Genomic DNA, 19,601 nt, shown 5'->3' with positions numbered 1-19,601 from the left:
CATATACTTTATTAGAAGACAGAGCTTAAGCACAATTGGCAGTATTGCTGTAGCAGAGGCTGATATTTTTGAAGTAAACAATATCTTTTTTTTAATGTTTATTTATTTTTGAGAGACAGAGAGCGAAAACGAGAGAGTGAGTGGGGAAGGACAGAGAGAGGGGGAGATACAGAATCTGAAACAGTCTCCAGGCTCCGAGCTGTCAGCACAGGGCCTGATGCAGGGCTCAGACCCACAAACTGTGAGATCATGACCTGAGCCAAAGTCGGACGCTTAACTGACTGAGCCACCCAGGCGCCCTGATATTTTTGAAGTATAAAGTGACAAAATTGATAATGATGCTTATATTGTGGTAAAAGACTAGAATATACCTCTTCATTTATTTACTTTTTAAACTTTTTTAACAAAGGGAATATTTACTATCTAGTTTTATATAAGCTGTGTGTAAATATGTAAATATTTTGCTCTATTATTAATATTTATCACACATTTTTTGGAAGTATATTTAAAGAATTTAAGAAAGTTTTGAGACACTGGGAAGAATATGAAAAAAATGACTCTATACTATAGATTATAAGTTGGAGATACAAGAAATTGAAATAATAACATAAATAGAATATCATGTAATGCTGAATTGACTTGTAGAGATAATAAATGTCATATTAGTTAAGACAAAGTGATTTTTAGTAAGTTGGGTTGAGGGATTCTTAATGGATGAGGAGAGGATGACTTCATGTGGGCTTGGAGCATGACTAAAGAATAAACTGGCAGTAAAAAAGCATTGCTAGTGTAGATGGCTTTAAATAAAGAGTTAGTGATAATTGTGAAAGGTTATTGTCATTATCAAGTTATGAGACAACCTCAACTATGATGGTGTCAGTGACCTCGGAAAGCTGCAACTAAGTTGGATATTTAAAAAAACGCTAATTGATAGAAGATACACAATGAAACAAGAGAAGATTAAAACAGTACTGAGCTTTAAAGGCTGGGTGAATAAGATGATTTAATTGTCAAAAATAAGTCCCAGGGAGGGCACCTGGGTGGCTCAGTTGGTTAGGAGTCTGACTTCTGCTCAAGTCATGATCTCACAGTTGGTGTGTCCAAGCCCGGGGTCGGGCTCTGTGCTGACATCTTAGAGCATGGAGCCTGCTTGAAATTTTGTGTCTCCCTGTCTCTGGGCCCCTCACCCACTCGTGTTCTCTCTCTCTCTCTCTCTCTCTCTCTCTCTCAAAAATGAATGATCATTAAAAAAATTTTAAAAATAAATCCCGGGGAAAGGAACTAACTTAAGGGAGAAGATGAGGATTCATTTTTCGGTGGATTTATGCTGAGCAGATGGAGGGTCATCCATGCAGTGAATTTTCTGTATAGCCCGTAAGAACTAGGTGGGAGATCAATCTGATTCATAGACATTACATAATAAATTGTGTTGAAAAAATGGAATTAGACTAAAATGGAAAAGTGAGAAGAAAAATAAGGAATTTTTTTAAAATTAGGCAGATGCAATGGTTGGGCAGACACCTGCTGACAATGAAATGCTCAAGGAAGGACAGAAGTTACAACAGAAATCACCTTAAAAGATGAGTCTATATGCATCATACATTCATCTGTGTTAGCGTATTTCCAGTGGCTTTTTTTTCCCCTTTGGATTTCTAAAGCAAACATTAAAAGTCTTTGATATATTATAGATAGAAAATAGAAAGAGAACAAGACAACTAGAATGTTAACCATTGCAGTCTCATTGGAATATGAAAACAAAGAGTCCAATAATGAAGAATCATGTCTACTCAGCAGATTCAGGGTCATCGAGCCACATAATCCAGTGAAATAGAATTAGGCGAGTTGAATGAGAGTCTGCAGTGGGACACATGGAACAAAAGTTAGAAAACCGTTCTGGAAGCAGCTGGATCCCTAAAGCCTGGTTTGGATTAACTTCTGGAGTGGAATCCAGCTTGACAGACCACATGGCTTTCCAGATGGCTGTGAATAAAAGCCACTCATTTTAAGGAACACAGGGCAAGAAGCAAAGCCAGTGTCAACTATGAAGGAATAGGCCAAACTTTTTCATTCAACTCTTGTTACTGTAGAGTTTGAAACCAAAACTATTGAAGAATATGAAAGTAGGAAAGAGGAACACTTATACACATACCCACATGCCTGCACTTGCATATGAATGCGTTGTTCTTCTTAGATTATTTTAGAAATAAAAAAAAAACTGCAAAAGATTTTGCCTATTTTTGGAGGGCTTTTCTTCTCTGTAGAATTCAGAAGAGATAACGAGTTTTCAAAATGCATTCATGTTCTCAGTCCTTTTTCTGGCATTGGTTGTCCTCAACGAGTGTGTTTATTGCTAAACTGGTGAAGTTTAGGGCCACTCTCTTGCCAGGGCATCTCCCAGGACTCTCTGGGCAGCATTTTTTTCTTTAAAGTTTATTTATTTTGAGAGAAAGAGAGAGAGTGTGCTAGGGAGGGGCAGAAAAAGAGGGAGAGAGAATATCCCAAGCTGGCTGCATGCCATCAGCATGAAGCCTGACCTGTGGCTTGAATCCACAAACTGTGCGATCATGACCTGAGCCAAAACCAAGAGTCAGACACTTAACCAACTGAGCCGCCCAGGTGCCCCTGCTTTTATGGTTTTAATTTATTTTTTATTCATATATATATATATATATATATTTTTTTTTTTTTTGAGAGAGAGAGAGAGAGCATGAGCTGAGGAGGGACAGAAAGACAGAGAGAGACAGAGACTCCCAAGGAGGCTCCACCCCATCAGCATGGAGCACGATGCGGGGCTTGATTTCATGAATCACAAGATCCTAACCTGAGCTGAAATCAAGAGTTAAGCATTTAATCAACTGAGCCACCCAGCTGCCCCTGGACAGCAATTTTTAAAATTTTTTTAAAAATTTATTTATTTATTTTGAGAGAGAGAGAGAGAGAGAGAGAGAGAAAGTAGGGGAGGGACAGAGAGAGGGAGAAAGAGAATCGCATGCAGGCTCTGCACTGTCAGTGCAGAGTCCAATGTGGGGCCCAAACCCATGAACTGTGAGATTGTGACCTGAGCTGAAACCAAGAATCAGACACTTGACTGACTGACCCACCCAGGCACCCCTGGACAGCAATTTTTTAATTTGTGAATTTGTGTTATTTTGCTTTTGTTGAAAGAGCTCTCTACCTAAATCCTTTGATCCCACTTACTAGAGACTCAAATATTGGGAAATAGTGTCAAGATAATTATATAGGAGAAAAACAAAATAAAATATGTCTCTCGCAGTAAATTAAAGGACAAATCCATTTCACTGTTTTTCTTTACTATACAAATTCCAGGCAAAATACAAAAATCAGTGAATTCCAGAATCAAAATGTTTACTTATTGGATGATTTTGAAAATTATAAAGCTTTTTGGAGGAGATTCATACTTATAAAGTAATGCACTAACAACAAATAAACCTACTGAGTCAAACCTATAGGGTTTGCTGAAATTATGCCTCATGGCTTTGAAATCTATCAGGTGTTGCTCATATCTTCTAATTCTTTTTAGTTGTCTTCATTACTATCCTCATTATGTCATTGAAATAGACAGATGCTTTAACTTAAAAAATATTATAAATGTAGATCCTTTATACATTTTGTATCTTACAGTTAAAATCCTCTTAAATGGAACAAATGTTATAAGGTAGAATTATTTAGGTTGTAAAATATTTTTTTACTACAAAAGTAACAATGCTTAATGACATTTAGAAAATAGAAAACAAAATAACCTATAATAAATTAAATTAATGAATTTAAAGATATTCCCTTTCAGTCTTTTGTTCCTGACTTTTAGACCTAACTCTGTTAGTTGTTTTCTTTTTTTTTTTTAATATTTTTTAACATTTATTCATTTTTGAATAAATGCGTGAATGGGGGAGGGGCAGAGAGAGAGGGAGACACAGAAAGAAATGCAGGCTCCAGGCTCTGAGCTGTCAGCACAGAGCTCAATGCGGGGCTTGAACTCATGAACTGTGAGATCATGACCTGAGCTGAAGTCGGCCATTTAACCAACTGAGCCACCCAGGCGCCCCTGTTTGTTGTTTTCTGTATGAGCCTGTGCAAACCATTTATTGTCTGTAATGTAGGTTTCTTCCTCTGGGCTGCTTTCCTCAAAAGGCTACTGTGAAACCCCAGTGAGAAGACGCTTTAGTAATCGTAGCCCAGACTAAACACCCAAAGTAGTCTTACATGTTGGTTCTAAGTGGTCCCCCAAATTCTTTTTTTTTTTAGTTTTTTTGTTTATTTTGAGAGAGAGTGGAGGGGGCAAAAAGAAGGAGAGGGAAAATCTCAAGCAGGCTCTGCACTGTCAGCATGGAGCCCACTTGGGGCTCAATCTCACCGAACGATGAATTGAAACCACTGAGCCACCCAGGTGCACCAGTCCCCCAAATTCTAATTCACTCAGGCAGGATTACTTTAAGGAGATGTGCACAATCTCTGATTCAACTTGTGTGACCTAAGGCTTCTTTGAGTGGGTTTGGCTCCTGAATGAACTTTACACAAAACCAGGAGTCATCCTATTTGGAGCAATCTCCAGCTAACCCTACGTGTTTTTGGTAGCAAACACATGTTACAACCTAGATCCAGATTTAGATTCATGATCCAGGATTAGATGAAATCCACCACAGAGGAAGTCAGAATTCAAAGATGATTAAAATGTGCTATGCCTTTTCTCTGTGTAAAGGTGGCATACATTTGCTGAAAGGAGGGTGGGACTGTCATTACCCCTTGCTGAAATGGTACCTTTTAAACACAACTACTGTAAATGTGTATAATAAACTGGTATACAATTTCTTAGTAGTTAGGCAGAGATAATTTATTAAATATTACTTTCATTTTGGGCATAGATCTATTCATATTCTTCTAGAAGTGTTTGTGGTTTTCTCAGATACAATAATTTCAAACCTAAGATGAACTTATACTAAACATATACTGTACTTATTAATTTGACTTCTTGTCTATGTTATGACATACTTTTTAATTCTTTTTATGGTTTTATGCTTATATCTGAGTTACTAAAAAACACTCATATGAAATAATATTTTCAGGTTATTCTCTTATTGCAGATTTCGATGGATTAATTTGTGCATAGATATCCACTCAATTTATAAATACATGGAATGCTTTCTCATATTCCCAGGAGTATTCTGAAGAATGATCATTTAATATGTCTTAACATGATTTTATTTATCTTATTTCAGCAACAGCTAAAAAAGATGAAAAGAAGGAAGGTATGTTTAATGCAAAAATTCCACTATGCCTTTTATGTAAACAATTTACCAAAATTCAGAGTTGAGTTTTGACTACCATCCTGTCTGTATTTCCTTTGGATAACTGGATCTATATTATGTATACATTTCTCATGAATGTATTTTTGTACTTTACCTCATGTAAATAGGTGAACTACTTTTCAAAAAAATTTTTTTCATTTAAAAAAATCTATTTATTTAAAATTTTTTTTCAAAGTTCATTTATTTTTGAGACAGAGAGAGACAGAGCATGAGTGAGGGAAGAGCAGAGAGGGAGACACAGAACCCAAAGCAGGCTCCAGGCTCTGAGCTGTCAGCACAAAGCCTGAAGCGGGGCTCAAAACCACATATCATGAGATCGTTACCTGAGCTGAAGTCAGACACTCAACTGACTGAGCCACCCAGGTGTCCCATGTTTATTTATTTATTTTGAGAGAGACAGAGACAGCATGAGTGTCAGAGTAGTAGAGAGAATCCCAAGCAGGCTCCTCATTGTCAGCACAGAGTTCAATGTGGGGCTTGAACTCACAAACCGTGAGATCGTGACCTGAGCCGAAATCAAGAGTTGGTCACTTAACTGACTGAATCACCCAGGTTGCCCCTCAAAAATAAATTTTAAATCTCCTCTCTCTCAAGATAAAGGAGATAAAACATAACCTCTCAAAATCTCAGAACTTTTACTCTATTAACTACTAATCTCTGACACTGACCAGCAACTGATGCTACTTTGGTCTATTAAGTTGCAAATAAGTTATAGTCCATCCCCTGCACACCACCTCCTTTTGTCAGAATGTCCTGAGATGGAGTAAAATATTCTTGCTGTCAAAGAAAACTTGCACCCAATAGAATTTAACAGGTAGGGAAGATTTTATTTAAGACTCTTGCAATAGGACTCAAGTCCATTGTAATAGGAGAAGTTGAACTCTGAACACCACTGAAACAAAAAGCCTAAGAATTTTAAAGCTCTGAGATGAGCTAGTGGAAAGGTACTGGAGGACACAGGGTTGTTGGGACATGGGGTGCGAGTCATTGTGATTAGGCCATCTGTGTTACTAGTCGTTGCTTATTGAAGTTAGGCTCCTACCTTCCCATAGAGATTGGGAGATAGGGGCACTGTGTTCTTTGATGATTACATTTCAAAAGGATGCCTCATCAGTCCTGAGAAAGATACTTCTCGGTATAGACAATTTATACTTCAAAGGAACAGGGAAAGAATGTACAATTGCAAGTTTTCTAGGGGCGCCTGGGTGACTCAGTCAAAGTGTCAACTTTGGCTCAGGTCACGATCTCATAGTTTGTGGGTTGGAGCCCCGCATCAGGCTCTGTGTTGACAGCTCAGAGCCTGGAGCTTGCTTCAATTTCTGTGTCTCCCTCTCTCTCTGCTTCTCCCTTCCTCATGCTCTGTCTCTCTCTTTCTCTCAAAAATAAATAAACATTAAAAAAATTTAAAAAATTACAATTGCAAGTTTTCTAAAGCAAATGTACTAATAAAAGGGAAATCGAGGGTCTATAACCTGTCTAAAATTTAGTCAAACTAAGAGAAATACTAAGGTCATCTCAGTCACAATGGTTTTATTTAGAGAGGTGTTTCTTATGCACCCTGACAATACTTAGACAGGATCTAAATATCACCACTGTTTATTAATCCAGGCTTATTTTCTTAGTAAAAATAGTATGAAGACACAAGCAATCATTGCTAACTTTGAAAATGACAGTTGTATCCAATTAATGTTATGTAATTTGAGAAAAATGCAAAGCAAGTGTTATATTTAATATTTAGTATCATCAGAATTTTGCATAATCATAGTTTGGGAGTCACATTCTGCTTCTATTAAACAAGAATCTAAGAGTTCATGGATATGAGACAGAAAAAATATTTTAGTTGGTCATTATTTGTTCAGAGAGAGAAAAACCATGGTATCATAATAAAGCCTGAAAAGACACATTAGTATGTTTGTCTTCAAGAGATTGAAATCAGTATTAATTACGCATGTACACATAGCAAATCTTTCAGTATATTCTGGAAATTATATCACTTACATGATCAACACTGTGATGAGGATACAGATATGTTACAAGAAAAAAAGAGGTAGTAAGTTTTTGATAAGACAGTAACTACTCAAAATGTTAACTACTTTGATAAGACACTACTCAAAAATGTTAATCTTTCCCCCACCATTCTTTCTTGGGAATAAAGAACAATTTACCATTTAAGTTAAGAAAAAGAATAATATGAACAGCTATTTTTCCATTTGTTAGCATTCAAACCAAAGTATTAAAAGACTTTTGGGTATATACAACAGTAGTCAAATTACTAACTGAACAACTTTAGGCTATATATGGTTCTTTTTTCTCATTGCTATGGCTCCTGGATTTTTTTGTTCTATTTTTCCTGAATTTGCTGCCTCATTTTCTTTTTCTTTTTTTGAGAAATTGTTTGTAATCAGTATGCAATATTTGGAAGAGCTTGGAGAGCTTGGGTAGAGCTTTGCCATGGAGATTCAAGTGATCCAGTGTCCATCACCAACTATAAAATGTATAAATTACATACCCCTATTATTATTATTATTATCATTATTATTATTATTATTATTATTATTGGTGTTGTTTTCAAAGAGTTTCATAGATTATCTTTTATCTCTTATTTGGAAAAGTTTTGTAATTGTGAATATTATGATGTTTAAGAGAAAAGACAGCTATCTAGAATAATTTTCATTGTTTCCAGTGTATAAATGGAGAACAGACTCAATGTCCAGCTATTGTAGCCAGCCATTTGATTTTGTTTCATGAGCTTCTATTTCCCTTTCTCCTGTTAAGCAAGGCTGAGAGGTATATGGACATATGTTTCTTGGCTCTTGTTTCTTATTTTCTATAATCTCAATAAGATTATTGCAATCTTTTCCCTAGAGGCAGGAAGCACACGTTTATCCAAATGAGACATAGTACAAATAACCAGATACAATTTGGATTTTCAACATTTTCCTTATACAAAGTTTATTTCTACTCACATGCAAACTTTTGGGGTATAATTCAAAGATATTAATGGTTGACAGCTTTCCTAGAGAAGAAGAGAATGAGGAGGGCTTTTAGAATTAATTAGAATGTTCTGTGAAGTTCTTTTGTTAGTGAATTATAAAATGCGGAAACAAAAGTGCATACCAATGATCTGTGCACTGGGGGGCAAAGGGTTTCTTGCATAGTGAACTCTGAAGATTTGTTTTTAATCTTAAGATCTTATCCCCCTATGTCCCATCAAGTCTCTTTTAGAAACCTTAAGAAGAGAGACCCTTGGCTGCACTGAGCTTATCTTAGCTTAAGTGGAGTGACATTTTTGAATATTCAACTGGGGTCCTTTTGCAAGCCCTTTTCTACTGAAATTTCCCTTGTATGCCACTCTTTCTCCCCTTACAGACATTTTACTTGTTATCTGTTAACACATGTTCTTTCTTATTTTCCATTAGTTCTCAAAGTCAAGTTCCATTAAATTGCATTTTTCACTATAAAATGTGCTTATTCTCTATTTCTTCTTATGTCATTGCCCCACTCTCCTTGTAGACGAGGAGACTCAAATTCTGGGGTAAGCTTCAATCACTGTTACTCCTTTGCCCCTGGCATTTTGTCTTCTAGAATTTTTAATTTGGTTGAACTCTCTTTGGTTTAATCTTGTCTAAAATAATTAGAATGGCTGATCTTCATTCACAGCTTCCAGCCCTCTAGCTTTCACCTCACATTGCCGCTTGTGATCTCACATTAGTTTTTCTAACTTCTCATGTGGACCAGGGTAATCATCTCTGAAGTCACAGGTCCTCAAAATGTGGTCAAGGACTCTTGGGGGTCCCGGAGACCCTCTCAGTGGTTCCTCAAGGTCAAAACTATTTTTGTAAAAACATGAAGTCATCGTGTGCCTTGTTCATTCTCATCCTCCCATGAGTATGCACTGGCATTTTCCAGAGGCTACATAATTTGCGATTCTGCAACAGATTGAATACTTAAGCAGATATGCAAATCCAACCATCTTCTCATTAAGCTAGACATTAATAAGATTCACAAAAATGTAGAACAAAGTCACTCATCTCACCATTTCTTTTGTATTGGAAAATATATTTGTCATAAAAATATTTATGTTAACATGTAACATGTTTATTCTTTTTTTAAATTTTTTTAGCGTTTAATTATTATTATTAGACAGAGACAGAGCATGAGCATGGGAGGGGGATACACAGAAACCAAAGCAAGCTCCAGGCTCTGATCTGTCAGCACAGAGCCCGATGTGGGGCTTGAACTCACAAACCATAAGATCATGACCTGAGCCGAAGTCGGATGCTTAACCAACTGAGCCACCCAGGCACCCCTATTCTTTTTTAATAAACGCATAAGCAAATATATTTTTTAAATTTTTCTCAATTTTAATAATTTTAGGTTTATCTATTTTTAGAGGAAGAGAGAGAGACAGAGACAGAGAGAGTCCCAAGTAGGCACCAGACTGTCAATGAAGAGCCTAAAGCAGGGCTTGAACCCACAAACGAGGAGATCATGACCTGAGCCTAAATCCAGAGCCAGATACTTAACCCACTGAGCCATTCAGGTGCCCTTCAACCTTAATTTTTAAAATTATAAGTATCAATGGATAGAAACTGCATAAATAAAAGCTGTTTGGGATCTTTTAAAATTGTGAAGAAGTTAAAGGATTTCTGAGATGAAAAGTTTGAGAATCTCTAACCTAAGTAATAATCCTGCCTATAACATTTTCTCTAATACTTTCCTCCAAAATATTCAATTGGCTTCACACAATTTTTCCTGTTTTTACCTACTTAAAATATTCAGTAGTTTCACCTCAACCACAAAATATAGTTTACAGGTCTTAACCTATAATCCAAGTCCTTATGGTCTGTTTTCTGACCTCCTGTCATGCACACAGCTAGGCAAAGTCAAAGCCAAGGCCTAAATAATTCCACCAGTAAAGATACAATGAGCCCTCTTGAGATAGAGACAATTCATTACTTTCATGGTCAGCAAAAGCAACAGTATCTGAAGGTGTCAGCACATCATGGTTCTTGTCGTACACAACAAAAAATGATGACACCCCCCAAAAGAGGCCAGAGAATGCAACACAAGTTAAGAACATTTCAGCGGTGAGGAGCCAATTCTAGACCACATACACTCACATGGTTTTATGGTCTGCAATTCTATTCTCAAGGGTTCTAGGCAGGAGAACTTAGGAGGCAATAAGAAGCTGCCTATGACAGCCTCCCATCCTATTATGTTCCGGAAAGATCATGAGGCATTCTACAGAGACTCACATTAGCTATGGTTTAAAACTTGGCCTGTATGGCTTATATGGATATGTGCACGACCATCATGGCACCATGGTGGAATCTTTTCCCTATACTTCTATCCACTTTCTTTCTTTATGTATTACATACTTCTATACCAAGTCATTCTCAACTTTTAACATAGAACTTGCTGTCTTGCCTTTGTTCCTGCTGTCATCATAGTAGACCTTATCCTTTCCTTTTCCTTCAACATTTTATTCAATGATTTTAGGGCTCAGGAAAAATTCTACTTCCTCTAAGACATCTGTCTGACCCTCTCAATTAAATATAGTTTCTTTTTTCATTTATAATCTTCCATCAGAATTTATTTATACCTCCCTACCATTGCTTATTTCTTGCCACCTGGTACTTCATATTACTAGTATCCAAATTCCGCCTACTCTAATTGACTTTAAAACTTCTGAGTAAAGGCACCATGTCTAAGTCAGTTTTATCTTCTATTGGGACTAACACATTTCCTCAGTTATCACATTGCTTAATAAATATTTATTCTGTGAATGAATCAATAATATCTAGGACTCTTAAGATCAATATGAGAGCCACAAGAAATATGAGTAGATATTCATCCCAGGGAAGGAAGAATTTTTTTAAATTATTATTGGAAGTTATATTCCAGGGAGATTTTTAGGTCTGAGAAATCATAGCCAAAAACTGACAATTTCATCGTAGGTATATTTTGATCACTAACTGCTACTTGGGTTGCACTAACACATCTAGGTAGATCCCATTCATTTAAACTTAGCTTCACTTATGAATTCTTAGGGGCTGGAAAGCCTTTGAGTTCTCCAACACAGTTTATCTTCTGAAGGACATAGTTTCATTGAGAACGGGCTGGATTACATTTCTCATTTATTATAGCTAGAACAAGAGCGTGGAGAGCTGAATGCATGTGAGAATTATAGGTTCTAGGGCTTCAGAATTGAGATCCGAAGGGAGATTATATTGAAAAACAAAGCAAAATATAAAATATCTGTTATTGTAAATGAGTAAAGGTGTCAACGGGGCAAGTTATACAAAGAAAATGGAATACTTCATCATCTGCATTATTAGACTATGTAGAATTAATTTTCCCTTCAATGAAATTGATATACCATTTTTCTCTGGCATCACCTAGGAATATAGTAGACCATACCAGATACAGTAGTCCCCCTTTCTCTGTGGCTTCATTTTGGCAGTTTCAATCCCCTGAGGTCAACCACCACCTAGAAGCAAATGAACCTCCTTCTGACACATGGCTAGAAGTTCAATAGTAGTCTAACATCAATCATAATGCCTATGTCATTCACGTCACTTTACCTCATCACACAGGCATTTTATCATTTCACATTGTCACAAGAAGAGTGACTACAGTACAGTAAGACATTTTAAGAGAGACCATATTCACATGACTTTTATTACAGTATACTGTTATAATTTGTCTATTTTATTATTATTATTGCTAATCTCTTGCTGTGCCTAATTTATAAATTAAACTTTATCATAGGTATGCATTAGAGGAAAAAAAAATAGGATATACAGGGTTTGGTACTATCTGCAGTTTGAGGCATCCACTGGGAGTCTGGAATGTACCCCGCCACCCCGCCCCAGATGAGGGACACTACTGTGCATCACTAGCAATGAGTGAATGATGAATTAAACAGATTGCTAACACATCACTTCTTTTAAATCACAGCTGCTGTGAGTCTTGATGTTCTTAATAAAAGACTGTTGTTCAGATTATTGGGCATATGGTCTTTAGGGAAGTATATTCACTTAGTAAGCCTTTATCATATTTTTAAGCTGTTTCAGCAGAATGCTGAGAGGGTATAATGAAGCCTAATAGCCTGAGTATTAATGGCTAGTACTAATAGCTTTTCAGGGTCAGTATGTGATCTTTCAGTTCCAAGCATTATGTTTTTGGTTGCTCAGGTATTTTACTTGTAGAAGTCTCCTGCTGTGTTGACTCCTAACCCCCAAACATGATTCTAAAATGGTACTTTAAGTTAATTTCACTATAGCTCCCAGTTTTTAGAACAAATGAGTGAACTTTTGAAAGATTTACCTGGTTAGATAGTGGCTTATAATTTTGTTACATTTCTTCTTCATGAAACACTTTACTTTATCTGAATAAATTCTATGCTGATCTGATCCTGGACTTCAAATGATTTGTTTACTCTTTCATTTCAGTACAATTGATATATAATACATTATATTACCAATTCCTATTATGAGGGTGAAAGAATGCAGATTAAAAGAGCAGACATTTCACAGCTAAATATTGTATTTAGCTTTCCACACCTCCCCCATGCCAGCATCTAGTCAAAGAATAGGGGTGGGGTGGAAATAGTCTTCTTATCTGCCACATTTCATCTTCTGTCTGTCCCACCGATCTTCCCAAACTTGATTTTCAACTGTATTCTTTTTTCGAAAGTCTTAAAAAGTTTTTATTTTATTTTTGAGAGAGAGAAAGAGAGCACTTGGGGGGAGGGGCAGAGAGAGAGGGAGACAGAGAATAGAAGCAGGCTCCAGTCTCTGAGTTGTCAGCCCAGAGCCTGATGTGGGGCTTGGGGCTTGAACTCACAAACCAAGAGATCATGATCTGAGCCAAAGTTGGACACTTAACTGACTGAGCCACCCAGGTGCCCCATTCAATTGTATTCCTGAATAAGCATGTGCCCACCACAATCTTCCTGTGTTTTTATATTGGCTGTATTCCAGGCTCAAAAGATTACTCTGTGAGAGTCGCGTGACTTTTTGGGCAGGCAGAAATCCTACTCCAGTATATTGGAGCCAAATTAATTGAGAATTTACAATGATCATTGAACTTTTCACTTCATAACTTCAGCTGTTGTGCTATACAAATCCATATTTGTATTACTAATAAATTGTTAGACATATGAGTAAGATGATATTTATCATATTCATATATGAAATTATTTTATTTAATATTTTTCTATATATTTGTGTTACTTGCTTATCTGATTAGGATAATTACTCATGAAGGAAATGAATGAGAAATTGTTTGCAAAGCACTTTTATTTTATCTTATTTACTTATTTTTTTAATGTTTATTTATTTTTGAGAGAGAGAGAGAATGTGTGTGAGGAGCAGGGAAGGACAGAGAGAGGGAGACACAGAATCTGAAGCAGACTCCAGGCTCTGAGCTGTCAGCACAGAGCCCAACTCAGGGCTCGAACCCACGAACCATGAGATCATGAAGAGCCAAAGTTGGACACCCAATGGACTGAACCACCCAGGCGTCCTGTAAAGCACATTTTAAATAATAAATTTAGCCTACTTAATTATAGTTCCAGATGAGAAACTAAATATCAAGAAACTATTTTTTGAGGGGGTGGGAAGGATATTAAGAAAAATCTAGTCTAATATTCTTTATACTGTGCCATGCTGGACATACTAATGCTTAATAGATGCTTACTTATAAGTAAATTTTTTATTCCAAGGACTTATTATTTTTCATAATAAGGTTTGTTTGTACATGAAACATACTCCTATTACAGAAAAATGAGAAACTCACAGGTTGCAAAAATATCATTTTAATGACTGTATTTTTCTATTATGTGGCTATCCTATGAATTCTTTAAGAGTTCCACTACTGTTCAGAGGGTACTGTTTAATATTCCCATTATTTAGAAATATAAAACAATTTCATGGAAAAGTCTCTTTCTATGTATATTTTTATGATAATTTTCCATTTTTCTCTTTGGATTTCTAGTAGTGGACTTACTGTATCAAAACCATGCTCATTTTTATGACTTTCTGGGTTATTTCTCCAGTTGCCTTCCTAAAATGTGTTTCTAGCTTATACTTCTATGAAAGTGAGTTTTTACTTTTACAACACTATTACTGTCATTGGTTGTCATTTTTCTTAAAACAACTCAGTTGACCATGTAACTGCTTTTTGTGGATAAACTCCTATTCATTGTCATCTTTAAACATTTTAGCTCCATTACTTCATTGTGGAAGTAAAATCATGGACCCAACTACATTCCTATATGACCCACAAATCCATTAGCTTACATATTATTAGTGAATGTCTACTGTTCTCAGTTCTAAAGCATATAATTATCAGCCCGAAAACAGTTTATCTACCTTTTCCAATGATCAATTTATAGTTCCTTATTATAATTCTAATTTCAGTAATATCCAGAAAATTTCAAAGTTAATTTACAGAAGAGGTAAAGAAAAAAAAACATGGAAAAAAATAAATATTTCTAAGCAGAAACTTAAGATGCCTCTATACTAAAGAAAAATGGGATCAACATCTCTCGTTTTATTTTCAAGTGATAGGAACAGAAAGTTGCATGGTCTAAATACTAAAAAATAGTAAAATTTTTCATAATTAAACTGAACACACAAAAGACAAATAAAACAGATGCCTGTTGACTATTGAATACACATTAATTATTACTTTATGGCAGCTACGAAGAATGATGATATGTTCATCAGTAACCTAAGTGACAACCTCAACCTGTTTTTTTCACAGAAATAATTGAATATTTGTATTGTAAATATATTGATTGCTCAGAGAGTGTAAAGCAGGTCATCTGGGTGGCTCCAGATTGAACAATTGAAACTTCAGACTAAATTCATGGGCTTTAGCCCATCTTTATGGGAACAGACCATATATTTTCTCAGTTTGACTTTCTATGAAAGAGTTACCAGCTTTGATAGGCACAATGTAATCTCTGTGCAAATCATATATGGATATTTTTTATCTCTTTTCTTTTTTGTAATCTTTATATTTCAGAAAATTTCTTATGTACTACCTCACTCTAATACTCATCTACTCAAAAACAGAGTAATTTCTCTTTAAGCCTCATATTCTAGAAATATATCATGCAATCAGTGCATTTTATTGAAGATTACTTCAGAGTGTTTGGCATTTTACTGTAAACTAATAAATTGTTAATTTATCATATCTGCTTTATCAATAATTTATCTTTGTGTTTTCAGATTCTAAGAAAACAAAAACAACTATAGAAGGTATTGGAAATATTTTCTTTCTCTGTCTTATATTTGATGAATCCCCAAATTGCATTTATCCTTCAAGGACTATTGTAGAAGAAAAAAACTACATATAGGATAAGGAGAGAAGGGGAGAGAGAGAAAAAGATTGAGAATGAGAGAAAGCCAAATCTTTTCTGACAATATTGCTATTAGAAATATTTAACAAAATAAAAAATAAATATTGCCTATGTTTACCTTTCACAATAATTGTTTTCAAAGAAATGTTTTCTTGACAAGAAATTGTATAATGTTCAGTATCAAGCATTTATTTTACCAGAAAGCATAAATTCACTTAATCTTGAATACACCAGCATCAATTAGGAACTGAATCATTACTTTAAGTCTTGAATAGAATCATAACTCATCTGGCAAGTATACCTGTTTCTTTTGTATTTGTTCATATGGGTTTACGTGTTCACCTGTGTTTAAGAAGTCTGCAAGGTATAAATCACTGAAAATGATTAAACAGTGCAATTCTAAGTCAATTTATTGTCACACAATGTTTTGCACTCAAATTATGGAAACACCTACAGTAATTGCCAGTAATTTAGAGCAACACTGAAATTTAAGGAAAGAGATAGGGAAAGGGGCTGGAAAAATTATAGTCTAGTCCATATGTTCGGAGAGCAGTTTTATCTTTAAAAGTTTTAAGAGCAATTGTTTTGTTTTGTTTTTTATTTCTTCCAACAGAACAACCCAAGGGAAAAAGTAAGGAAATACATGCAAAGTATATTTGTGTATATGTTTTTTCTCTTTACTATCATTATTGGCCTGCTGATAGACTTGCAGTTTTGAATCTCTTTTTTTGTTTTATGCATGTGAACTCTGTTGGTTGTTTTTCTGTCAGTATGAAAAAGTACACAGCCTGAGGGTCAGAGGGACTGAAAACCATGGCAATCATTCTCAAAGTCCATTTCCAAATTCATACAATCATCTAATAATATTATCCACAGCCGCATAACTAAAAATACAACTTCATTCCATTAACCAAAACTGTGAGTGTAAATATAATTCCTGTAATCTGGTAAGTTCTCAGTCCTTAAAAAAGACCAAATAGAATTTATTTTTCAGGCTGGTTTCATAACCTCTTTCTCATTACCTTTCTTCTTGCAATCCATAAATATTTTGGTATGTTCATATTATATATATGACATTTTGTTCTTAACATGATTTACCCTTATAAGCACCTGAGCTCCGTGTAATAGCATTGCTTGAAATCCATCCCTTAGGCAGCATCTACTGCTGCTTTAACACTATGTTAAAGCTGTTTGCTAACAGTAAAGCCAGATACCTTGAGGTTGTATCTTTTGCAAATATCTTTTGCTATCCTCTGAAGAAATTCGGATATATTGAACAAATGGAAACAAAAAGCCCCAACTTAACCCTACTCGATCAGCTATTAAAAACCATCACATCCCCAGAATGTAGAGCTTTTAAGGATCCCAGTGATATTAAAAAACATCTGTTTTAAAATATATAGCATTTTTGAAAATTTTATGTATGGTTTGGTACTGTAAAAGGTTAGGATGCTGAGGCATTCTGTGTCATAAAAATGCTCTAAATGTACTGTGGGATGAATCATGAAATTATAGTGCAACTCAGCCAGGGGGAGCAATCTATCTATAGAGAAGTATGTGTTCCTTCAGTTTCAGATTTATGTGAGTGCACTGCTGCTGATGAGCACAAGCACACGGAAACAGAAACACTGTATAAACCATTGCACCAGCAGAAAAATGAAGGACAACCAGAGATTTGAAAAATGATATTAAATTATACACACACACACACACACACACACACACATATAACCCTAAGGCCCTCGCTTTATTGCAGTCTATATAATTTAAAAGATCCTGCAGACACACTGTGTCTCCTTGACAATCTCGGGAGCATTGGTAGATTTAATTTAAGAAAAAAATGCCTTCCCAGGCATTCATTTACATCCCAACCGCTTCCTTCTTTGAGAAATTCAGTGGATTGTGACTTGGGCAGTAATAAGAAAAAGAAAACGAATTTTCCTCTAAACAACTATTAATTATTTCTAAATTAACTTATTTGTTCTGGTTTATCATCTAGACTTGGCTTTTATTGTTGTTAATGTTGTATCTTTTAATTTGTTTGATTTCATTTTTTTGTCTTTAAGATTGTTTTATTCAATTACACATCTCTAACCCTATATTCTTATTTTGCTTTTACTTTTCTAGTTGTCACAATTAAGAAGTTTTTTCTTTAGTTAAAAAAAATCATGATAGGGAAACAGTGAAGAGTACATGGAGCCTTCCTATACATAGTTTTGAAAATTCTCATGATCTATAATTTTTTCAAAATAAAAAGTAAAAAAAAATCAATCATAGATATGATTTGGCAGTTTTATAAATTTATATTTATTAAAAATAATTCAATAATTACATCCTGAATTATCCTATATAAGTGCTCTCAACAGCATTTTTCCTCATGTTGTTCCAAATTAGCACAGGTATTTTTTGCTTGTATGATGGCTTTCTGATGTTGATTGGAAGGCCCCCTTGTTTTACTTTGAAATTTCACATATCGCCGGGATTGAATTTTGATGCATACCCAGATTACTCCCACTATGTTTTTGATGGTCATCACTTTGCAAATTTATTAGAAATGTTACATGATTGGTGCTCCGGTTCCCACAGTAAATTAAGCAACATATTTAATTACTCCATGTTTTTCAAACAACTTTTGGGAATGTTCTTACTGTCTTTAATTTTAGCTAAATCACCTAAGTGTCTGCTTTTTGACTTGTAACACTTGGTCAAGTCATTTGTTTTATTTGTTTTACTGCCTGGATGCAACCTTGTGAGTGGGTAAATTGCTCTTTATACTTAACATGACTACACTCTTGATAAACAAATTATACACTTGAGAAGCTCATGAGATGACCAGAGAGATTTGATGGCACTCTATGTTTCTGAAATACAGTTTTTAGAATTCTTTCAACGTAAACATCTTCCAGTCTCCAAAATGTATTCATTGAATGAAACTTAAGAAATCTTCACATACCTTCTCTTTAAAAAATCCGATAATAATATACCTATGTTAAAACATGTCTTGAAGATCTTCTTTTAAATTAATTTGACAACCTTGTCAAGGGGAAAAAAAGGATTGCAGATAATAACACTCCCTATAAAATTAGTACTTGCACTTTATATAAAGTTAGTGCTTATTATAATAGAAATGCCATCTTACTCTTGAGGCTAGAATAACACTTTGCCTCACACAATATTGACAAGAGTGGATTCTTAAAAAGAAACACTATCTAAAAAGGACCCTATATGGAGCATTTGTCCTAAAAACAAGGGGAGTGTGTTTTGCTTTCCACTGAAAATTCAGTCTATTTTGGTGTTCTCAGCAAAGTCTTTGACTTAACTAAACAAATACCTTTTCAATATAAGAAGATTTCACCTTCGAAGAGGAAGTCCATATGGAATCTGTCCATCTTTATCTGAAAATTATTTTAAAACAGCTGCAATAATTATCCTTTGTGCTTTTTTTTATCCCAAATTTATTTGATGTTGATCTAATACAGTAGGAAATTAATTATTTTCCATCCTTTATGGACCCTATTTAATTTTCTTTGCTTTATTAATCATGAAGAATTGCTCTTATATAGAATTTTTTTATGCTGTTCTGTGCAGGAACTCAGTGAAGGAAAGAGAGGAAAGATTTAAATATACAGTCTTAGTCTTTTCATAGCAATTATCAGTTGTTGAGCCCAGCATTAGCACATACATGTTTCTTTGTGTTAAAGCAATTAAATTATGACATATAAAATTGGAATAATAATAATGATGGTAATAATAATAACAATGATAATATTGTTCCTTTCAGAACAGGAAAAGAAAGAAAAACATGTGGAACCAGGTAACTGTTTTTAAATTCCTTTATCTTACTTTCATATTGTTACTTAATTTGCAATTGAATATTGAATTGCCATAGAATGGCTTGGAAT

At 34.9% G+C, this 19,601-nt stretch overlaps 1 protein-coding gene across 1 annotated transcript in view; it reads left to right on the top strand.

Moving 5' to 3' along the window:
- The window catches only part of TRDN (triadin), a 393,952-nt gene that overhangs the window by 231,574 nt on the left and 142,777 nt on the right, over positions 1-19,601 (top strand). The window contains exons 15-18 of the mRNA XM_058735145.1: positions 5,235-5,264; positions 15,569-15,598; positions 16,313-16,330; positions 19,481-19,513. Of these exons, the coding sequence (XP_058591128.1) occupies positions 5,235-5,264; positions 15,569-15,598; positions 16,313-16,330; positions 19,481-19,513 (111 nt within the window). The remainder of the gene's footprint in view (positions 1-5,234; positions 5,265-15,568; positions 15,599-16,312; positions 16,331-19,480; positions 19,514-19,601) is intronic.

This window comes from Neofelis nebulosa, chromosome 6 (assembly GCF_028018385.1).
Source record: "Neofelis nebulosa isolate mNeoNeb1 chromosome 6, mNeoNeb1.pri, whole genome shotgun sequence".
In the NCBI taxonomy this organism is placed as follows: domain Eukaryota; kingdom Metazoa; phylum Chordata; class Mammalia; order Carnivora; family Felidae; genus Neofelis; species Neofelis nebulosa.
The sequence above is the reverse complement of the archived record's forward strand: the minus strand, read 5'-3'. Positions and strand labels throughout refer to the sequence as shown.